The sequence below is a fragment of the Vicugna pacos genome, chromosome 26, assembly GCF_048564905.1.
Source record: "Vicugna pacos chromosome 26, VicPac4, whole genome shotgun sequence".
In the NCBI taxonomy this organism is placed as follows: domain Eukaryota; kingdom Metazoa; phylum Chordata; class Mammalia; order Artiodactyla; family Camelidae; genus Vicugna; species Vicugna pacos.
In genome coordinates this window covers 4,767,899-4,786,490 of record NC_133012.1, presented here as the reverse complement: position 1 = coordinate 4,786,490, position 18,592 = coordinate 4,767,899, and the positions used below count along the sequence as shown (strand labels likewise).

At 44.1% G+C, this 18,592-nt stretch overlaps 1 protein-coding gene and 3 long non-coding RNA genes across 4 annotated transcripts in view; 2 read left to right on the top strand and 2 right to left on the bottom strand.

The window, feature by feature from the left end:
- IDO2 (indoleamine 2,3-dioxygenase 2) overlaps positions 1 to 2,472 on the top strand; it is a 51,855-nt gene extending 49,383 nt beyond the window's left edge. The window contains 2 exon segments of the mRNA XM_072950238.1: positions 365 to 513; positions 1,741 to 2,472. Of these exon segments, the coding sequence (XP_072806339.1) occupies positions 365 to 513; positions 1,741 to 2,096 (505 nt within the window). The 3' untranslated portion in view covers positions 2,097 to 2,472.
- The window catches only part of LOC140689433 (uncharacterized), a 76,258-nt gene extending 72,849 nt beyond the window's left edge, over positions 1 to 3,409 (bottom strand). Inside the window, exons 1-2 of the long non-coding RNA XR_012064368.1 lie at positions 3,315 to 3,409; positions 2,533 to 2,613 (exon numbers count right to left, since the gene is read on the bottom strand). This is a non-coding gene — a long non-coding RNA (uncharacterized lncRNA). The remainder of the gene's footprint in view (positions 1 to 2,532; positions 2,614 to 3,314) is intronic.
- Positions 3,410 to 3,565: 156 nt separating this feature from the next.
- On the top strand, positions 3,566 to 16,587 carry LOC140689584 (uncharacterized). The gene is made up of 2 exons (XR_012064620.1): positions 3,566 to 3,709; positions 16,088 to 16,587. It is a non-coding gene; the product is annotated as an uncharacterized lncRNA (long non-coding RNA).
- Positions 9,275 to 13,525, bottom strand: LOC140689583 (uncharacterized). Its single transcript, XR_012064619.1, has 4 exons — positions 13,397 to 13,525; positions 9,744 to 9,907; positions 9,564 to 9,646; positions 9,275 to 9,354 (listed from the first exon to the last, which is right to left on the bottom strand). It is a non-coding gene; the product is annotated as an uncharacterized lncRNA (long non-coding RNA).
- Positions 16,588 to 18,592: the final 2,005 nt, after the last annotated feature.

Sequence of the window (18,592 nt, the reverse complement as noted above, 5' to 3'; positions counted from 1 at the left end):
GGGAGGGAAGAGCACCTTCCAGAGCCCCCATATTAATTATTCCCATTGATCAGCACTGATAACATCTTTATAACTGAATCTTCCCAATGAATATATCCTAGGACCAATGCCAAGGATTCCTCTCTAAATATCTTGTACTCCTCTGGAACAATCCTATGAACGAGGAAAGAGAAGGGCTGGTCTGTTCGGAGGCTGGGGGCAAGCTGATGCTTCAGTGTATATCCCACAAAGGTAGCCAGTCTTTGGCCCCGAGGCTGCCATTGAAAGGATGTTGGCTTTCTTCTTCAATGTTTGTTTCCATATCAGAAAGCAGACTCCTAACTCCAGCTCCCACTTCTTCTCTCTGACTCTTGTTCTTGCCTAGGTGGAAGGATAACCCAGCGATGCCTGCGGGGTTGATTTATGAAGGCGTCTCCAACGAACCCCTGCGATACTCGGGCGGGAGTGCGGCTCAGAGCACAGTGCTCCACGCCTTTGATGAGTTCTTAGGCATTCATCACAGTGAGGAGAGCGGTAAGTCAGACATTTTTCTTTCTCTTTCTCTTTCTTTCCTTAACAGGGAGAAAGGACAAAGGTGTTTTTACCAATCGATAAATCCAAGCAGACATTGACCAGGAAACTGTGTGCCTGCCATAGGTTATGAGTGTCAAGTCAATTAAGAGCAGAGCTGATCTGAAGAGTGGGTTTTTATTTCCAAATCTTAAAACACGGCTCTGTCTCCAGCTGTTCCCTGTAATTTGGTTTGGCTCCTTAGGTGGTAGCTTCCTTACTCTAAAGTGGAGGAGATAGATCTGGAGATGGAAAGCTGTGACGCTATGTTGCCAAGTCTGGATTTAGTTGGTGGTGGGGCTGAGCTTCTCCAGTGCAACACCTGCCCATAAACATGATGCTGCCTCAAGCCAAATCTGTGTGGACCCAGACAGGGAGCCTGCCATTGACAAACTTGAAATCGCTCATTTCCTTACTGCCAGCATCAAGCCAAATTTCCTTACTGCATCAAGACAGCTGTGATACAGACTTCCTAGTAGAGAGTTTTCAAGTTGGATTAGGAAAAAAAAAGTGGCTTGAACGTGATGACCTAGAGTGCAGTCTCATTCACAAAAGCCAGCTCTCTGGAACTAGTCCACTTTTCATTGACTTCTGATTTGGTGATCTTAGTAGTTGACCTACTCTGCATAATAGGAATCCTAGAATGGATTTCTTCTAAATAATCTATCATCTCTCTGTATTTCCTATAAATATCTGTTGACTTGATTTTTAAACATCTTGACTTCAAGATGCTGTTACTGGAACACATGCTCACTCTTCATCTCTTTGCTCTCAGAAACTCAATTTTTTCTCTTCCTTAGCACTCCCTCCAAAACACAGCACCCGGGAAACAACATTCAGTGGCATATTTATTTAGCTCAGCAGTTTAAGGCTTCACACCTTCCATTTGCAGATAACCTTCCCAGTGACTGGCAAGATGTTCTGCCCACATTTGGTGGATGATAAATATTTAGACACTGATTGATTAGATCTAGTTTCAACTTCGTTACCTGAGACGGGCTCCTTTTTCCCTTCCTATCTCCAGTCAACCCTCAGACATGTGCATTTTAAGTATTTGAAGTTTACAAGCCAGCCTTCCTATTAGGATGAGAGCAACAGCTTTCGCTGCATTGATGTCTACAGAAGCAGACAGACTCTCTTATGTTTGCGTGTGGTGCTGCGTACGGCATTGTTCTGCTTGGTTTCTTTCAGCTGATTTTCTGCACAAGATGAGGGACTACATGCCTCCTTCCCATAAGGCTTTCGTAGAAGAAATTCACTCTGCTCCTTCACTGAGGGACCACATTCTGTCCTCCGGAAATGGCCAACTTCTGGCAGCCTATAACCAGTGTGTGGAGGCCCTCGTGGCACTGCGCAGCTATCACATTGCCATGGTGACCAAGTACCTCATCACAGCTGCAGCCAGAGCCAAGGGCAGGAGGCCAAGCCAGCTCCCAGGGCCACCTCGGGCCTTAGAAGAGAGGGGCACGGGCGGAACTATGGTTCTGAGATTCCTGAAGAGTGTCAGGGATAAGACCTTAGACGCAATCCTCCACCAGAGCGGTTAAGAGGCTGCCTTCTCCCCAGCAATGCAAACCCAGCCAACGCAGGTCTTTCCTAACCCTCTTCCCCACTGGATGGCAGGTGAGCCTGGAGAATGAGGGCCAGGGTTCCTCCTGGGAGACTCTCAAAGGGACCTCAGCCCTGTTCACATTCTTGCTCCATAGAACATCTTCTCCTTTGTCGAGAGCTGTTGGTCTTCACAGAGGAGAATTTTCACAGCCAGAAACCTTTCTTTCCCTACCTGATCACTGGTTAACCGCTTTGGATATTCCCTCAATCAGAACCCCCACCGAGGAGCCAGGTGTCTCCCCTATTCTGTTTGTGAAGTGCTAGAAAACCGACCTAAATGTCAACAAATCAAATAAATTTGCTTGTGACAGATCACCTTGTTCACGTCTCAAAAATTAAAAAAAAAATGCATGCGTGGATTCATTCACTTACCAACTTAGGAGGTTCTTTCTGAGGGCTGGCTTAGGGCTCACAGCAGGGACTCCAGCCCTCTTCTCCCTGAATGTGCAGAATCTGGGGGCAGAAGGTTGAAAGTGTTCAGTGGGGATGCGGAGGAAATAGGCAGCTGACAAGCAGACTCTGAAATCACCAGCATGAAGACGGGTAGTTAATGACATGGGAACAGGTGAGACGTTGTCCACGAGGTTCACAAATTTATACATCTGTTTTAGTTTCCTTTTTTATTTTTAGGAGAACGATTCTTCCTCCTTGCACTGAATGTTTGTATTTGTAAAATGAATGAATTTGGAGTAGGAAACGAACTAACTTCCCTGATGCTCAAACTGTTTGCTGATTCTTTCTGACTAAGAAACCCTGCAGTTGGCTTTCTCTCCATTACAATAGTTTTAACCCAGAGGCTGTGCTCCAGGAAGAAGGTAATGGGCTAATAACCTCAGAAGAATGGACAGCCCTTCCGTGATTCCCCGATGACGCAAAGGTTAAGGGGAAGGTAGCAGCTCCTGTAAAGGGCCCTGGTTGTTACCACCTTTTCTGGTCCATCCAGTTTTTCTATAAAACCTAATACCCAACCCCAAGTCAGATTCACATGAGGCACGAGCCTGCTGTGACTCCCTCTTTGCCTGGCAAAACAATGAAGCTGTTCTTTTTCTCTCTAAACTCTGCCTTTGGGTCTCAACCTGGCTTTCGGGGTGCAGAGGCCAGTTTTGCAGCAACAACCTTGGTGACCCAATGTGGGGCTCGACACCCCCCCTTACCTCTTTCCTACCCCTAGACACCTCAGCTTGATCTGATTCCTTAATGGCAACCCCTGAGCCAGCCTCCCATGTGACAGCGGAGGGTCGGGGAAGCCGAGGAGGCCAGACGGCGGGGCCCCTGGAACAGGAGACGAGGGAGTCTGCGTTTGAACCACTCGGGCCGCCATAGCCGATGGGCGGGGCTCTGAGGCGGAAGTCCGAGGCGGGACTCAAAGCCGGAAGTCCGAGGCGGGATTTAAGGAGCGAGGCAGTCGAGCCCAGCGGCTGCAGAAGCAGTTTTGGCTTCCAGACTCTTCCTTCTTCCTTCCAACCTCTTCGGGACCTCAGGCTGCCCGAAAACTTGGCAGAGGCAAGAAGGCTGCTGAGGACGTCACGACCCCTTGGCCAGGACTACGGTAAGTACCCGGAGACACCGCGGCCCTTCAGACCAGGACCAGGATGAGTACCTGGGGAGGACCGAGGCCCCTCCGACCTTCTCCGGGCCTCCCTAAGGCAGGGGGGCCCAGTTTGACGGGCCTTTCCCTGAGAGAGTTCTCATTTGTTAGGCGCCGACTGGATAGCGGTTAGTGATACTAGGAAGCCGTTGTTTTGACTTTGAATTTTGACTTGTGCCTGCTTTGAATTTCGATGCTTCCATTAGCCGGCCGAGGTTTGAATTTTGTGTTGTGTGCGCGGGAAAGACCAAAATGGGCGGTAGCGTTTCAGTTCCATCAGACAGTCCCTTAGGAAAAATCTTGACTCCTCAAACTACAATTAGTTACCAACTTCAATGCTTTTGAGACACAGTGTTCTACCTGGTCTTCTCCAGGAACCTGGGTCTCGCCATCTTTTTAAAATGCAAATCTTGAGAAAGGGGGTAAGTAACTTGGAACTTGACTTGTTCAAGACAAATAGAAATCTTGTCTCTTCCATAATTATTAGTAGAAAGGGTTCTCCATCTTCACAGGTGACTTTGATTTGTTCCATCTGCCAGAAACCCAACTTGAACCAATCTCTTTTGTAACTGAAGGGTTTTACATTGTTGTAGCCAATTCATGGCTAAAATTCTGAAACGGAAACTATGAGGCCTCAGTGCTTTTTGTGTTTGTGTGTTTGTGTATGGTATTGCCAAAATTAATCTGTAAAACAACTGTATTAACTGTATTTAGTTGGCTTAAAGAAAATTAAGTGCTTCTCTGAATACTCAGAAATAAAGGAAACTGATGAAAATAAATTTCAGGTTCGTGTGACCATGGAAACATTCAGTACAGAGTCAATATTTGGTACTAAAGCCACCTTAAGCTTGTTGGTTCAATTAATATAGACATGTCTTTAGAATCACCAGTTAGGTATAATACTTCTGTTGTACCTAGGCTTACTAGAAGTCAAAGAAGGCTTCATTGTATCTGTTGCAAATTTGTCAACAAGGAAAGTAACTCAAAGTGGAAAAAAAAACTTTCAAGAAAAGTAAAAGTAAACAAAGTAAGAGCTTTTAGGTAAACTCTTTTAAGAATAATTATGTTTTGGGAATGTCTATCTAAAATTAAAATTGTTTATCCAGAGTTTGGTAAGTTGAAACTAAATTACATGAAGAGAACTCACGAACTATCGGTGTCATTTATAACATATTGAAATATTAATTGCTGGGCACGTCCAAGTTTACTTATCTCTGCCTTCTTAGGAGGGAAAAACTGAGGCATAAATTTCCAATCAGGAAATGCTGGTATGGTATGCCAACCAATTCACAGTTGCTTGCTTCTTGGTTTTTGCTAGAGAGTTAAGGTTTTTAAGTGTTAAATTTATATGTAATTAAAAAGCTATAAAGTAATAATGGACAAACTCATATGGATAAATGAAGTGATGGCAAGTTTATAAAAGAGGAACCCTGGGAAAAGAGTTTTACGTGTAATCAGAATTGGTTAAATTTAAGATAAATTTAGTTAAGTAAATAAATTTTAAAAATAAGCTAGTGCAAAACTGGAATTTGATTCCTTAAGCAAAAAGGACAAAGTTTTCTTGAAATGTCAATCTGCTCTTGGTAACAGGTTGTAAAGTTTCTTTTACCCTTTTACTGATCTACTCTGTATTTGCCTTTGAAATATTTTATTGTTATCTTGGGAATAAGTATAATTTCACAGTCACCTGTGATCTTATCTGACCCAGTGTTTTAAAACTTTTTAACAAGCTTCCCAAATACCAAACTTTGACTGAAGTTCTTTTGACCTCCAGATAACTTTGGGATGCTTCAGAAGGTCCCTGAAATATCCCAAAGAGAGGTATTAAACTAATTAGGTTCATTTGGCGGGTTAAATTGCATGCAAGATATTATAAATAAGTAATAAATCTTCTTAGATACATTGTATGGGAAAATATTATTAATATAGATATTCTAGAAATTATATGGAATTTAAAAAATTTTTGTATGTCTGTAATGTTACCAGTTGTAATTCTGATTATTGTAATCAGGTTTCTTTATTGATTACGGTATAACCAGATGTTTAACCATGCCTTTAAGACTTTTGTTATGCATAGACAGTTAAGCTGATGCTTTGCAAAACTGCTCCATTGTCAACAAGATTCATAAAAGGGCTTTTTGACAAGTACGGGTTTCTTTTAAATCATACTGCTAAACTGGGTAAGATATTTAAAAAGCTTAATGAAAGCTCTGATTCTGTAAACTCTTAGTAAAAAGGACTAATTGCATAGCATTGGATAAACTGGTGAAAATGATTGTAATTTTTTGGTTTTGTCTGAAACACTACTGCCTTTGAATCTACATTTTCTAATTGAATTATTTATCAGATGTTTGTCTCCCTATCAATATTGAAAGTGATTGTTTTACTTCCAACCACACTGTTGCCCCTGGTGTTTAGGGGAGAAAGAGAATTCTCTAATGGAGTTGTCACAGAGTATAACCACTCATGACGAACAACATGCTTGCTCCATGTCAGTTGCTAAAAGCACGTATATAATGCTTGTGTAACAGTTGGGTATAAGTGATAAAATGTATGGCCTATAATGTGTTTCCCTGTTAACATACTTCTGAACCTGTTCACGATATCTGATGAGTTTCCCCACAACATAGATAACGAGGCAAATATGAAGGAGGCCTGGCACCGAGGGACACGATCTGACCCTGGGGCATGAGCCACCACCCCAGCATCGAGGATGTTTTTGCTCATCCATGTTTTCCATTGAAAGATTTGCAATCAAAAGTGAAATGATGGAAAAATCTGCACATACTGAGGTCTGGGGAAGTCATTCTGGCTTGTACATAGTTTAACTTAAACTTTACTGACTGAAGCGGCCTGTTTCAAAGACTTTTGGACATGCGTCGTACACCTGCTATAGCCTTGAGGAGGGGAATGCACTTGAAAGTCAAAATGCAGTAGCTGTGATTCAGACATTCAAGAAAACACTAGGTGGCCACGGGGTGGGGCGTGACTTCAGAAACGTTCTTGTATCATTGAGAACTCAAATTTTCTGAGCTGTGTCATACTCTGGAGACCACCAACCACTCTCAAAGCAGTGTCTGCTGGCAGCTGCAACCTTATGACTTCAAGGTCTCCTCGTAATTACATTCTTAGACAGCAAAATTATTTTAGATCAGATGTTAGCAGAAAGGAAACATGTAATGGCCAATAGCGCCTGTCATATTTATGTTAATACCACATCAGAAGTTAAAGCCTATTTAGGTGAACGTAAACTGTTGGTACAGGTCTCCCCTAAAGTGCCAGGTCCAGACGGGTTTTCAGGCTCATTCTCCTGAATTCCTCTGGGAATGGGGAACGAGGTCTCTTTTGCCTATTAAAGTTCTTGTTGTCGGGGCTGTTGGCACCAAAAGGTGGACTAAAGGACTGGGATCTTCATCATACAAGACTCAGATCCAGGACTTCAAACAAGGGGATATTTTCAACTGGGTGTCCATCCCCCAAACTGAGGCAGATGACGCCCCTATTCAGCAAGAAGCAGCTAGAAGAGAGCGATGCCTGATGTCCTATTTCCATAGAAGTGGAAGGAATGAAGCAACAGTGGGAATTTGGAGGAGCAGGAAATGAACTAACATCCCTGATGCTAAAACCGTTTGTTGATTCTTTCTAAGAATTCCTGCAGTTGGCTTTCTCTCCCTTACTGCTTTTGTGCTAGGCAGCCCCCACACTTCTCCCTGACGTTCTTTACAATGGTTTTAACCTGGAGGCTGTGCTCCAGGAAGAAGGTAATGGGCCGACAATCTCAGAAGAATGGGTAGACCCTCCAGGGCTCCCCCATGACACTGCGATTAAGGGGAAGGTGGCAGCACCCTGTAAAGAGCCCTGGATTTTACCACCTTTTCTGGTCCATCCAGTATTTCTATAAAACCTCAAGACCCCAACCCTGAGACGGAGTCGCAGTTTCTAAGGCACGAGCCTGCTATGACTCCCCTTTGCCTGGCAGAGCAATGAAGCTGTTCTTTTTCTCCCAAAACTCTGCATCCGAGTCTCAATCTGGCCTTTGAAGATGGGAGAGGGAAGGTTGCAGAGGCCGAATTTGCTGCAACAACCTGACCCTTTGAAAGTTCAGTGAGCAAAATGGGAATAAATAGTAAATCCACATGTTCAATGTGCAAATAAAATAACTTTTTATTCACTTAGTTTCTATCTCAAGGTCTCACTCCACCTGGCAGTAGAAAACTAGAAAACGTTAATCTTAGGATGAATGCCATTCATTGAGGGTTGCCCCTTACTAGGCACACTCAGGTACACATGGGCTAGTTCTAAATTATGCAGGGCTTGAAAGCAGCTTTTGGCAAGAAAGAGCTCTGCAGGAGGCCCCTTTGGTCTTGCCAGGAACCTTAAACCAGGCACCCCCCACCACCCATGCCTTTCTTCTGAGCACGCTATACCCTGTGTAACCTGTTGGTTCTTTCCCAGATGAAGGAATTAGGAATGGAGAATAAGTGATTCACAGATGACCAGATCGCTTCCCTAGCCTCCCCTTCAGTCATCTCAGGAACAAACGAGACAGCATCTAAGGAAAATTCACAAGAAATTGACAAGCCTGCAAGAGGTGGGGGGCCTGGGGCTAGCGACAACTCTGATCCCGTTATCTCACCGATCAACTGGGATTACTTCTCAATGTTCTCTTTAAAAATTGTCACACCCGAGCAGAGTCTTCGGAGATGGTCTTTTGGGGACACTAAGTCCACCATCTCCCCAGATGGTCGGCGTCCTGATTAAAAGCAACTTGCTTTTCTATCAGCATTGCTTCTTTGGCCTATTGATTTTAAGAGCGGCAGCCGCTGGCTCACATTCGGTAACAGGCATATCTATATCCCTACATCCGGGAGAGGGACCTGATTATCCAGCAAGTTAGCATCTGCTCAGCAGTGCCCCCTGCCGGTGTGGGTACCCGTCTAATGGAGCCTGCAGCGTGGCTCATGCTAAGAGTCAGGAAAGGTGGCTCGGCCCTCAAGGTCCTCCTATCACCCGAGCTGGAGAAGCCCTGACCACTTCCCATGGCCCCCAGGAGTGTTGGGAGGCACTGCCACAGGGGCGCAGAGCGTCTGCCCAGGACCACAGCCACTGTTTCCACTCTTCAGGGCTGTCATGGGGAGGGGGTTCTGGACTCCCTTGGTCACAACATCCCATTGCTCTGAGTTGAGAACATAGATCAAACCTTCACCTGAGAAGGAAGAACAAGACCTTAAAGTCCTAAACCTTGTACGTACATGAGAGTCACTGTCTCCGCTGGCTGCCTCCATCACTTACCACTCCTGGTGATGAGGGAGCGCTGATTCTTTTCTGTGCCCTGGTCCAGCTAAGGTTAGATTAGTAATTTTTAAGAGACTTTAGTAGAGACTCAGGCTTTCAGACTACAGAAAGTTTTCTATCCCAGAAAAAAAAATATGTTTTTTTTATTATTATGATAATTTTATTTTTATTTTTGAAAAGATGAGCCTCTTTACTTAGACAGGGGTCCTAGGGACATAGGAGTAGCCACTGTCACATTCAAAATGCTGTATTTGTTCAGGGCAAGACTTAATTGTCTTTGTCTTCTTCAGAAGGAAGAGTTGTAACAAAGCCTAAAAGACAAAGACAGGAGGACTTGAAGACTCAGAGATGATTTTCAAAGAAAACAAACAAAAAGCATAAAGGAAATACCATCTAGATGGCATGGCTCCCAGGTCATGCTCATTCTGTGGGCTCACAGGTCCCCACACCATCCCGTTCCCCAAGTTGCCTGTGGGTGGGCAGGATCCCTCAAACCTGGACCAAAGGTCTCTCAGCTTACAGGATATGATGTCGAGACAGAGAGGCTCAGAGCCTGAGTTCGCTTGTCTCTTGTCTCGCTGTTAATGTGCAATTCGCTGTTTGCTGTTTCCAAACCAGAGTTAAAATCAAAATAAAACTAAAGAATATGACAACAAAGACATGCTTAAAACCTGTGAGATGCTACAGCATCTGTACTTACAAGCCAATTATTCCTTCCACCACAGTGAATTTCACCCGCCAAATTGTGCCTCTCGTCTCCTTGTGCACAGATGTCTTACTTGCTTTGCTGATGGAAGGAACGTGTTTCTCTTCTTTTGTTCACGTAACAGCAAACTTAATAAAGAAGTCGGATATCACCGCTTTCTGAAATGCAATCACCAGTTAATTTTTGCAGTTTAGCATCTGCTCCTCAGGAACATTAGAAAACTGAGTTCTTGAATGCAAGCATCATCAAAAAGAAATGATTTTTTTTTCTTTTTGCAAAGTCATTTCCTTTGTAAACTCATAGATCTATTGGTCCGCATGGTTCTGTGGCTGTGTATAAATTCCAAGTCAAACTCGTTTGTGTATTTTCCTTTAATGGCGTATAAATAGTTTTTTTCCTTCTTAAAGTTTTCTGTCAGAGATTGGACCTGCGGTCTATTTGAGAGCCATTTTTCAGTAGAACCTTAGAGCCCGCTGGCCCCTTCACAAGCCATCTCCCTCCTCCCATGGAAAGGAGGACTGGGACCAGGGGGGCTTGCTTTCAGGATAAGCAACTTTTAGGAACCAATTGGGGAGAATCAATAACAATACTGATAAAACTAATGATAAAAATAAGTATGCACATTAGAGTTCTTAATTTGTCTTTGAAATATGGAAAATAAGCGCCTACTTGAAATTATATTTGGCTTTACTTCTTTTTTTATTACATAAATGAGATTACGTAAACCAAATGACTGGCTAGTTGACGGTGGCAATGGTACTGGTTACTAGCAGGGCTAATTAAACACGTAATACGTCATGGTTCTCACTTTATCTAAAGTTTTCATAAGAGTTCAGCAAACACGAACGCAGTGTTCACGGTGTGGAAAATCAAACGCTGACCATCTTGACACGAAAGCACCATGGTCAGTCTGCAGGCAAAGTCAGGAGACTGTCCACACTCGGAATTAGTGGGCACGTCACTGAGTGAGCAACTGTGGGGAACCGTGGGCAGCCCCTGCTGTGAACCACAAACCACAGCTGCCAGCATCAGTGACCAGTGACAGTGTCTATGGAAGAGGGAACATTTATATCGTCTCCATTTGACACTGAAAACAGTGTTACTTTCAGCCCCAATTTGGAAGGCTGTCTTAATGGAATTTACACTTCTCCTTTAATCTTTTGACACAAGATTGAAAAGTGGGACTTATAACTTGCTGAAGAAGGGTTTCCCCACACATGGAACTTAAGTTCTAAGAACCAGACAGATGCAGGCCAGCCAGTTTGGTCATCCTAATTGCCTTCCAGGAGCCCACACCACCTCCACCACTGCCATTTCCTAGATCATGCTCCGGGTGCTTGGAACCCCAGAATCCCTGTGCAAATGGTCCAAGATGGCCTCTGAAACCTGCACAGTCTTCTCTCCTGGGTTTGCTCCTGACGGCGCCAGGGCTGTTCATTCCCTGGGCCTGCAGTGAGTGTGTGGGGAGGAGAAGCTCTTTGCAGAGACGTGATGCACGCTTACCAGGAGGCTGGGGTGTCCAGGGCCTGATGGCGCAGTCCCTGGAGGTATGCGTCAGAGCGGGGCTGGGAAGGGTGAGGCCACACCTGTCTCTAGGTCTCTCTGATTCATATGGGGGTCTAAGGAGTCTGGGAATTTTAACTTGAAGTTGAGCTTCCAGGTCATTATGAAAGTATTGTTTTCTAGGTGGGATAATGGAATACCTTTTACTTAATAATTTGCTATCTTGATTTATAACTTTTAAATAGTAAATATGTGTAGAAATGGTGTGTGAATGACCACTTATCCTGCAAAAGCGCTGACAGACATGGGGTATGGCGCTGCCCAGCTCAAGCTTTGCTTGCAGGTCTGATCTGTCCCCACCAGAGGGCAACAGCGACCTGCAGTACTTAGCACCAGCTCCAAGCAAGGTGCGGTTTTCCAACTGACCTCTCAGGTCAAATTTTTCCTATTTTTTAAAAAAAGATCTCTTTCTTCACAGTAGGACTGGGAGGGATTTTGAGAGGTTATCACCAAGATCCTGCCTTGAGACAGAACCACGTAAATCAATCCACATAGCTCTCCCTGTGTCCAAAAGCAAATCGTATATATATTTTTTTGGTAAATTTTAATAGGGATATTCTGGGTGATCAAACTATGGATAGTGCATCTTTTTATAGTTTTATTTAGTTTTCTTTATTAAAAAGAAAACTTTTTATAGTTTCATATTTTCATTAAAAAGAAAAACACTAATCTATGGTGTTTTTGTTTTTTGTTTTTTGTTTTATGTTGGAGAGGAATTCTTCCTCCTTCCTCAGTGACCAGTGTTATCTGAGCATCTTTACAGCTGGGGAAGTTTAAATGTGGCCACATTGTGCAAAGAAGATTAGTAACAGAACTGAGGATTGAAAAGAAAGATTACATAAACACTATAAACAGGAAAAGTCAAATAACTGCCTTGGGCTTAGAAAGAGATTAGTTGGGGCTTTGCCTACAAGAAAAGACAAATATCATCACTGATTAATATTTCATTCCTCATCACCCCCATCCCTGAGCCAGTGCACTTGGCCATGTGTGACTCCTGTGGAAGCCGTGCCCTGGTGAGACTCAGTGATGTAGTCTGCATGTGCCAAGAGTCCACTGAAACATGTCCTACCAGGGCAGTCACTGAGATTGCATTCAATCTCCAGAGGGGAGAGCTTGGTGGACCCTGGCACTAGATGGAAAGGCACTGGGACATCCAGCTGGTCTACTGGTGTCACCAAGTTCAGCCTTCTTCTAAAAAAAATACACAACAGGCATAAAGGAAAACAAACATAAAGAATATCTCCCTTGTCCATTAATTTCTAATATAGAAATTCAAACAGAGAATTAAAAATTCCAATATGAAACTAGTGAAAATGACAGATCTAGACAATATGCCACACAATGCCCAAGAGCCACATAGTAAACAAGTTTGGAACCAGTGATCTCAATACAGAGTATGAAGCCCACAGAAATCTACTCATAATATCTGTGGATGAAAAATATCGCTTGCTGTATCAGTAAACAAAGGATGCTGGGTCTGTCAAGCCGTCGGCCACTGCAGCTGTCCCCAGCAGTGCACGCTGAGGGGGCTCAGGAAGGGGAAGGGCAGGACGCTGAACTTAGACAGCGAGGGTGCACATCAAAGGAGTGATCTCATGAGCCCAGACTCTTGCATCTTCCCATACATAGAAAAGTGCTAAAATCATTAACTTGAGATACCTGCTTTTCTTTAATTAACAGTACTCTTTTGATGTTCTGACTGCCTGGTTTTTGTTGCAAAACTATATATCCAGCTTCTCCCCTACCTCTTTGGAGCAGTCCCTCAGAGCTATCTGAGAGGCTGTCTTCTGGCTTTCATAGTTTTGTTCCCAAAATAAAACATAATTCTCAACTTTTAGGTTGAGCTTTTTTTATTTCTTGTCGACACAGCCTTCCTTTCTACATCACTTGGCCTGGGTCTAAATTCCAGTTCCTCCATTCAGTGTATTTGTGGCGTCTCTGTGAGTCAGTTTAAGGGTGATAACGACACTTATACGGCATGATGATTATAACATATAAAACATTTAGATCAGTGTCTGCATAGAGCAAGCATTATATAACTGTTCGCTGCTTTTACTATTGTTATTATTAATTTCCAGGACCTGTTAGATGCACTGTTGAACAGTGTGGAAGGAAACATGCTTTCTTAAATCCACGGTGTAGAGTCATGGAAGAATTCTGCTCATTTCTGCTCTCTCAGGCTTCAGCTGGCAGAGAAACTTTTCACCTAAGAACCTCAGAGGAAAGTTTTGGGGGAAACTGATAAATTTCTAGGCTATTGCATTCTCATCTTTTTAGAGACATATTTTTCTGACACCGATCACTGTCATGTTCACTAGAAAAGAACTTCTCCAATCCCACGACTAGATTCTAAGTGATATTAAATATGTAGTTTTTAAATAAAACTAAAATCATGTCAGTGTTATTGTGACACCTTACAATACTCTTTGAGGGAAGTGGAGATACTATAGACTTTGAACAAAAACAAGAACTAGTGTTTACGGAATTAAAGCCTCATGTTGGCAGAAAGCTAATCTTCTACAAGAAGAAAGGTGATATCCTACTGCTTGACAGGACTGGCTAAGCTGTAAAGCAGAGAGAGTTTAGCTTCCACACTTCTAATTTCTGGTTTCTGTGCTGTCAACCTCCATCTTGGTGACATCTCTCTATCAGGACAAAGTTGCATTTTATATAGCCAAAAACATCCCAGGGATAGAAATTTGTTTTGCTCATGTTTTAAAATATCCAGGGATGGAATGGCGGTTCTGTTACGTCATTAATGACTCAAGTTGCTCTCTCTCTCTCTATTTTGACATCCTCAGGAGGTTTCTTGTACCTCATGATTTAGGATGGCTGCTGGAGCTCCAGCCTTTATATCTGCCTTCCAGATCATTAGGAAAAAAAGGGGAAAGAAGGATAATTTTCTTTTATTCTTTTTAGAAGACTTTCAAGAAGTCCCCTACATATCTTTTACTTTTTACTGACTATATCTTAATCTCATAGCTACAGTGGAGACAGGACAGCCACACACCCAGCAAAAAATAGAATTCTGTTTAAAACTCACTCCATTGTATAAGAGATTGATAAAGGGTAAAAGTATTAACCTGCCTAAAGAATTTGAAGTATAATAGAATTAAAGCCTTAATCAGTTTTTAAACAGGACTTGTAAAATTTCAAGGGAGGGAGAGGTAAACACAGGGAGCAGAGGCAGCATTTGATATGAACAGAGTGTGAAACCACAGCACACAGGCAACTCAGTCCTCACCGCAGGCCAGTCAGCCTGCACTAAAGGCTTAATATTATCTTCAACTTTTAGCCTAATGTGGTACAGAAAAAGTCCCATTCCTTTAAAATAGCTGCTCCCAGATTGGAAGAAATCCTACCTGTTCCCATAGTCAGGAGTAAATTCTTTAAATGGGTTGACTCTGTAAGTTTCCAGCAGTCTCTGCCTCAGAATTTAGCCTTGCATCATAATTGCCAGGAATTGACTACATCAGGGGTTGGGGCAAGACCCCAGGGTTTCTGGTCTGTAGGTTTTGGATTCAACCTGAACAATTGCTTTTCTAACAAGTTCCCAGGTGATGGCATTAGAAGCTAAAGTTTGAGACCCACCGGTAAATGATGTTTTCCTCTGTTCCTTGCTAACAAGGCACCAGGAGCTGTTACAATTCATCTCACATTTGACGAAAGAGAGTTTTGCCTTCAGAAGGGGAAACTTTAAGTTCTTTGTAATCATCTGATTATGAAGCATAAAATGCCTAAGGCTCTTTTGGTGTCCTGCCCTCTCCTCCCTCCCCTCAGCCAAAACATGCATTAAAGTGTTTGCCTTCATTATATAAGGAAATACCTCTTTTTGATTATTCACTTGCACCATTAAGTTTCAACAGAAATAGAACACAAATTCAAGTTTCAGGGAGAAAAATAATACAACACAATACCATTGTTAAATGAAGGACACAGTAAAAAAAAAAAATAAAAATAAATTAAAAATTCAAGCCTGCTTGGGCCAAAAGACACAGGAAAGGAGATGGACAGTGTCCGGAAAATGACAAAATTCCAAGTAAACTGCTGACGACGGATGATTTTAGCTGAGGGAAGACTGGTTCTGGGACTTGAAACTCGTTTCGGGTGTTTCTTAGGTGATGGGAAAATTAATAGATAAAATGCCCCTTTAAAAGTGAGGGAGAAAAGACAGAGCTGGAAAATGCTTCGTATAAATCAGAATTCTTCCGCTAGTAAGTGTCAAGGATGCAGCGGCATGACTGTGTTACCCCGCTGTCTGCCCATCCCCGCATGGCGCCTCGCCTCCCCTGGCCCCACCTCGGCCTCTGCCGCCCTGGGAGAGCCAGCTGGGCCAGAGCATCTGTGCAGACTCTTCCTTTCCTCACATTCAGCCCTGTGGTGGTCCTGTGCCGAGTGCCCATCAATTACTTCTATCTCTAATATCAATCGAGAGTTGTTCAAAGCTCTGGCTGGTCCCTGGCCAGTTTAGGTGGGACTCTGCCTGTTTGTGTTCAGTGCTGGCAATCGTTATGACAGATAGAATGAGCAATAATAGACCATGTAATCATATTTTAACAGCAAAATGCACCCGAGAAACCCATCCCCTTCCTTCCTGGAAATGCCCACCCCAGGACCACCAACTCCCTTGAGCAAACCCTCGCTGCACCATGGCGGTCTGCTCCTTCCAGACAGTATCGCAGCACTTTGGGGTGGTTGCTGATACTTGAAATCATGTTATCTCAACTCCTCATAATTTATGCTCGTTAACTAAGTCTTTCTACTCCATGCAGGGAGAGCTGGAATTCCCTCGATACCGCCCCTTCTGGTTCCTGATGAGCTCCTACAAATCCATAAAGACCCAACTCAGCAGACAGCAGCTCCAGGGAGCCTCTCCTGCGCCCCTCCCCACCCTTCCCCGCCAGCCTGTATGTGCCCTAACCCCTGGGCTTGCCTCGGGGGCTAGATTTGCTTGTAATTTTCAGTTTTACAGCTGCTTCCTTCACTCAACAGTGGGTTCCATGAAGCCACCCTGTAATAGGGAAGAACAAATCTGACTCCATATTAGCTCTGTTCCTTTGGCTCTAACCCTGTGCTCTGTTTCCTGGGCTCAGTCATGCTGGTTCTGCACCTTTTGTAAAAGAATGTCACCTAGAGCCTGAAATAGACAGGAGAGCCCACTCTCAAGGCTCTCTAATTGGACGTTTGTTCCTACTGCACCATGATCCTGGCCTGTTCCTATGCTGTTCATGCCTGGTTTTAAGTGTAACTAAAAGCCATTCTGGGGCCCAGATTTTCAGTTTCTTTATTTAGGTGCTGAGTAGGATTCTAGGCAGGACTAGCACATCTGTTTTCCATTTCTCCCGGAGATAGAAGACCTCTTACCCCATGTAAGCCCCTAGGGGCAACCCTTATGTCCACGCTCAGCCCAGTGTGGTCAGAAGGGGACTCAGACCTCCTGTGTTCCCGCCTTTGACCTTCTGTGTCACTGTCCTGAAGTGGCATCTGAATGTCAAAACTGTTCCATATGTGGCCGCCTCCCACACACATCTTTTCTTACAAAACCCTGAAGTAAATGTGTTTTGGGTCCGCAGAGCCTTCCTCCCTCTACACTTTCTTTTATGCAAAGCCCTCGAACATTCTGCTGTTTTTACACCCAAGTCCGAATTCCCCAGGTGCCCGGCTCTAGGCTCTGTCTAACCCGTGAGAGCACTGGCCACTCCCACGAGTGCCCCACCTCCCATCGGCCAGCCAGGTGAGAGTGGGGAAGTGGCTTGATCACATTTGAAGAGAGTGTCCTGTTACCCACGGGGCCAGTGGACTCTCTCTTCTTTTAGATACCTGGGTGCGGAGGGAAATTCTTGAAAAAGCAGATTTGGGGTTGACTCTGGAACGAGCCTGCCTGAAAATAAAACCACCAAAAACGGGGCGGGGGAGGCAAGCCAAGAGGGGAAAGGGGCAGGGCGTGAAGGAGGTGGAGGGAGAGAGAGCGAGCTTAGAAGACACTGCAACCGAAGCTCTGCCCTTGGACTCGCCAGTGACCTGAGCCAATAAATTATATTAAGTCAAAAAATAAATAAATAAGTAAAGGCTAGACACAATGAACTGCTGTCCACAACTATTTGTCCTTGTGATGTACCTGCCCCGGAATCTCCCCCTGGCTTCCTTGTTTAACTCTGCTCACTGTGACCTCAAAGCTGTCAGCAGAATTTCACGCTCACAGATTCCCAGATAAGGTTTTCTGTCCTCCCTGGGGGTAAGCGGATTTCTCCTGCTGACCATGCCCGCGGCTCTGTTTTTGCTCTGTAAGTAAGTTTTGGGGTCTCACTCATTCCTGGTCTTCCAGTGACTCCAGCCCATGGAAGCCCATGATGGTCCACCCACATTCTATCTCATTGCATCCCTAGTTTCCTTTGTTTTTTCCACTGGTCCCTAAAGCACACACAGCAAATCTACCTACGTACCCAGCTGAGATCAAATATCCCTTCAGAATATCAGGTAACCCTCGAAAAGCAAATACCCTAATCAGGGGTGTAGGTCATGTTAGTACTTGAGTGGTATATCTGCTTTCTGAGACCAAAGATGTGTTCCACTCAAAAAGAGGACAGAGATTTTCAGCAGTGCGACAGAGCAGCAGGGTTGGAAGGTCTCCCAGCCTTCTTCAAGCAAAGCCACACCCAGGATGTTGATCACTCCCTGCTCTGCTCTCACTTCCTTCCAAGCAAATCTGCTCCCCCTATAGTCCCTGCTACCTGGTGGACTGTGTTTCATACTGGGTTACCCCATCTTATCCAGAGTCAAGCAGATGACAGTGGGAAAGGCAGGCAGAAACACAGGTTGAACACCTGACTCACACGGAAGGTGGACTGTTGTAAGATTTCAGAGAAAGTCAAGAATAACCACCTTGAGTCAAAAAATACAGCTGAGGATCCTGATAATGAATATCTACGGAAAGCCCATTTTCCAAACTAGTATACATGAAAGAAGTGGTTATTCCCCAGCTGAGGTCCCCATGCTGGCCTAGCTGGGTGACTCTCTGCCCCTGGCAACCAACCATGCAGGTCCACTAAGTGCAGTGAAAATGTTGTGTCTCCTTTACCAAATATAAGGATGGCTCTGATCGTCTCTGATTAAGACAGTGAGGTGAGGGATGGAATTTGGCAGTGAGGGTGTGTGTGTGTGTGAAATGCGTAATTGTATTCAGCAGAAAGAACACAAATTTAATGTAACCTACTGAGAAGAAAGAGACAGGTGATTTCTCATCTCATTTTCCCACACTTACTTCCAAAAGCCTTTTT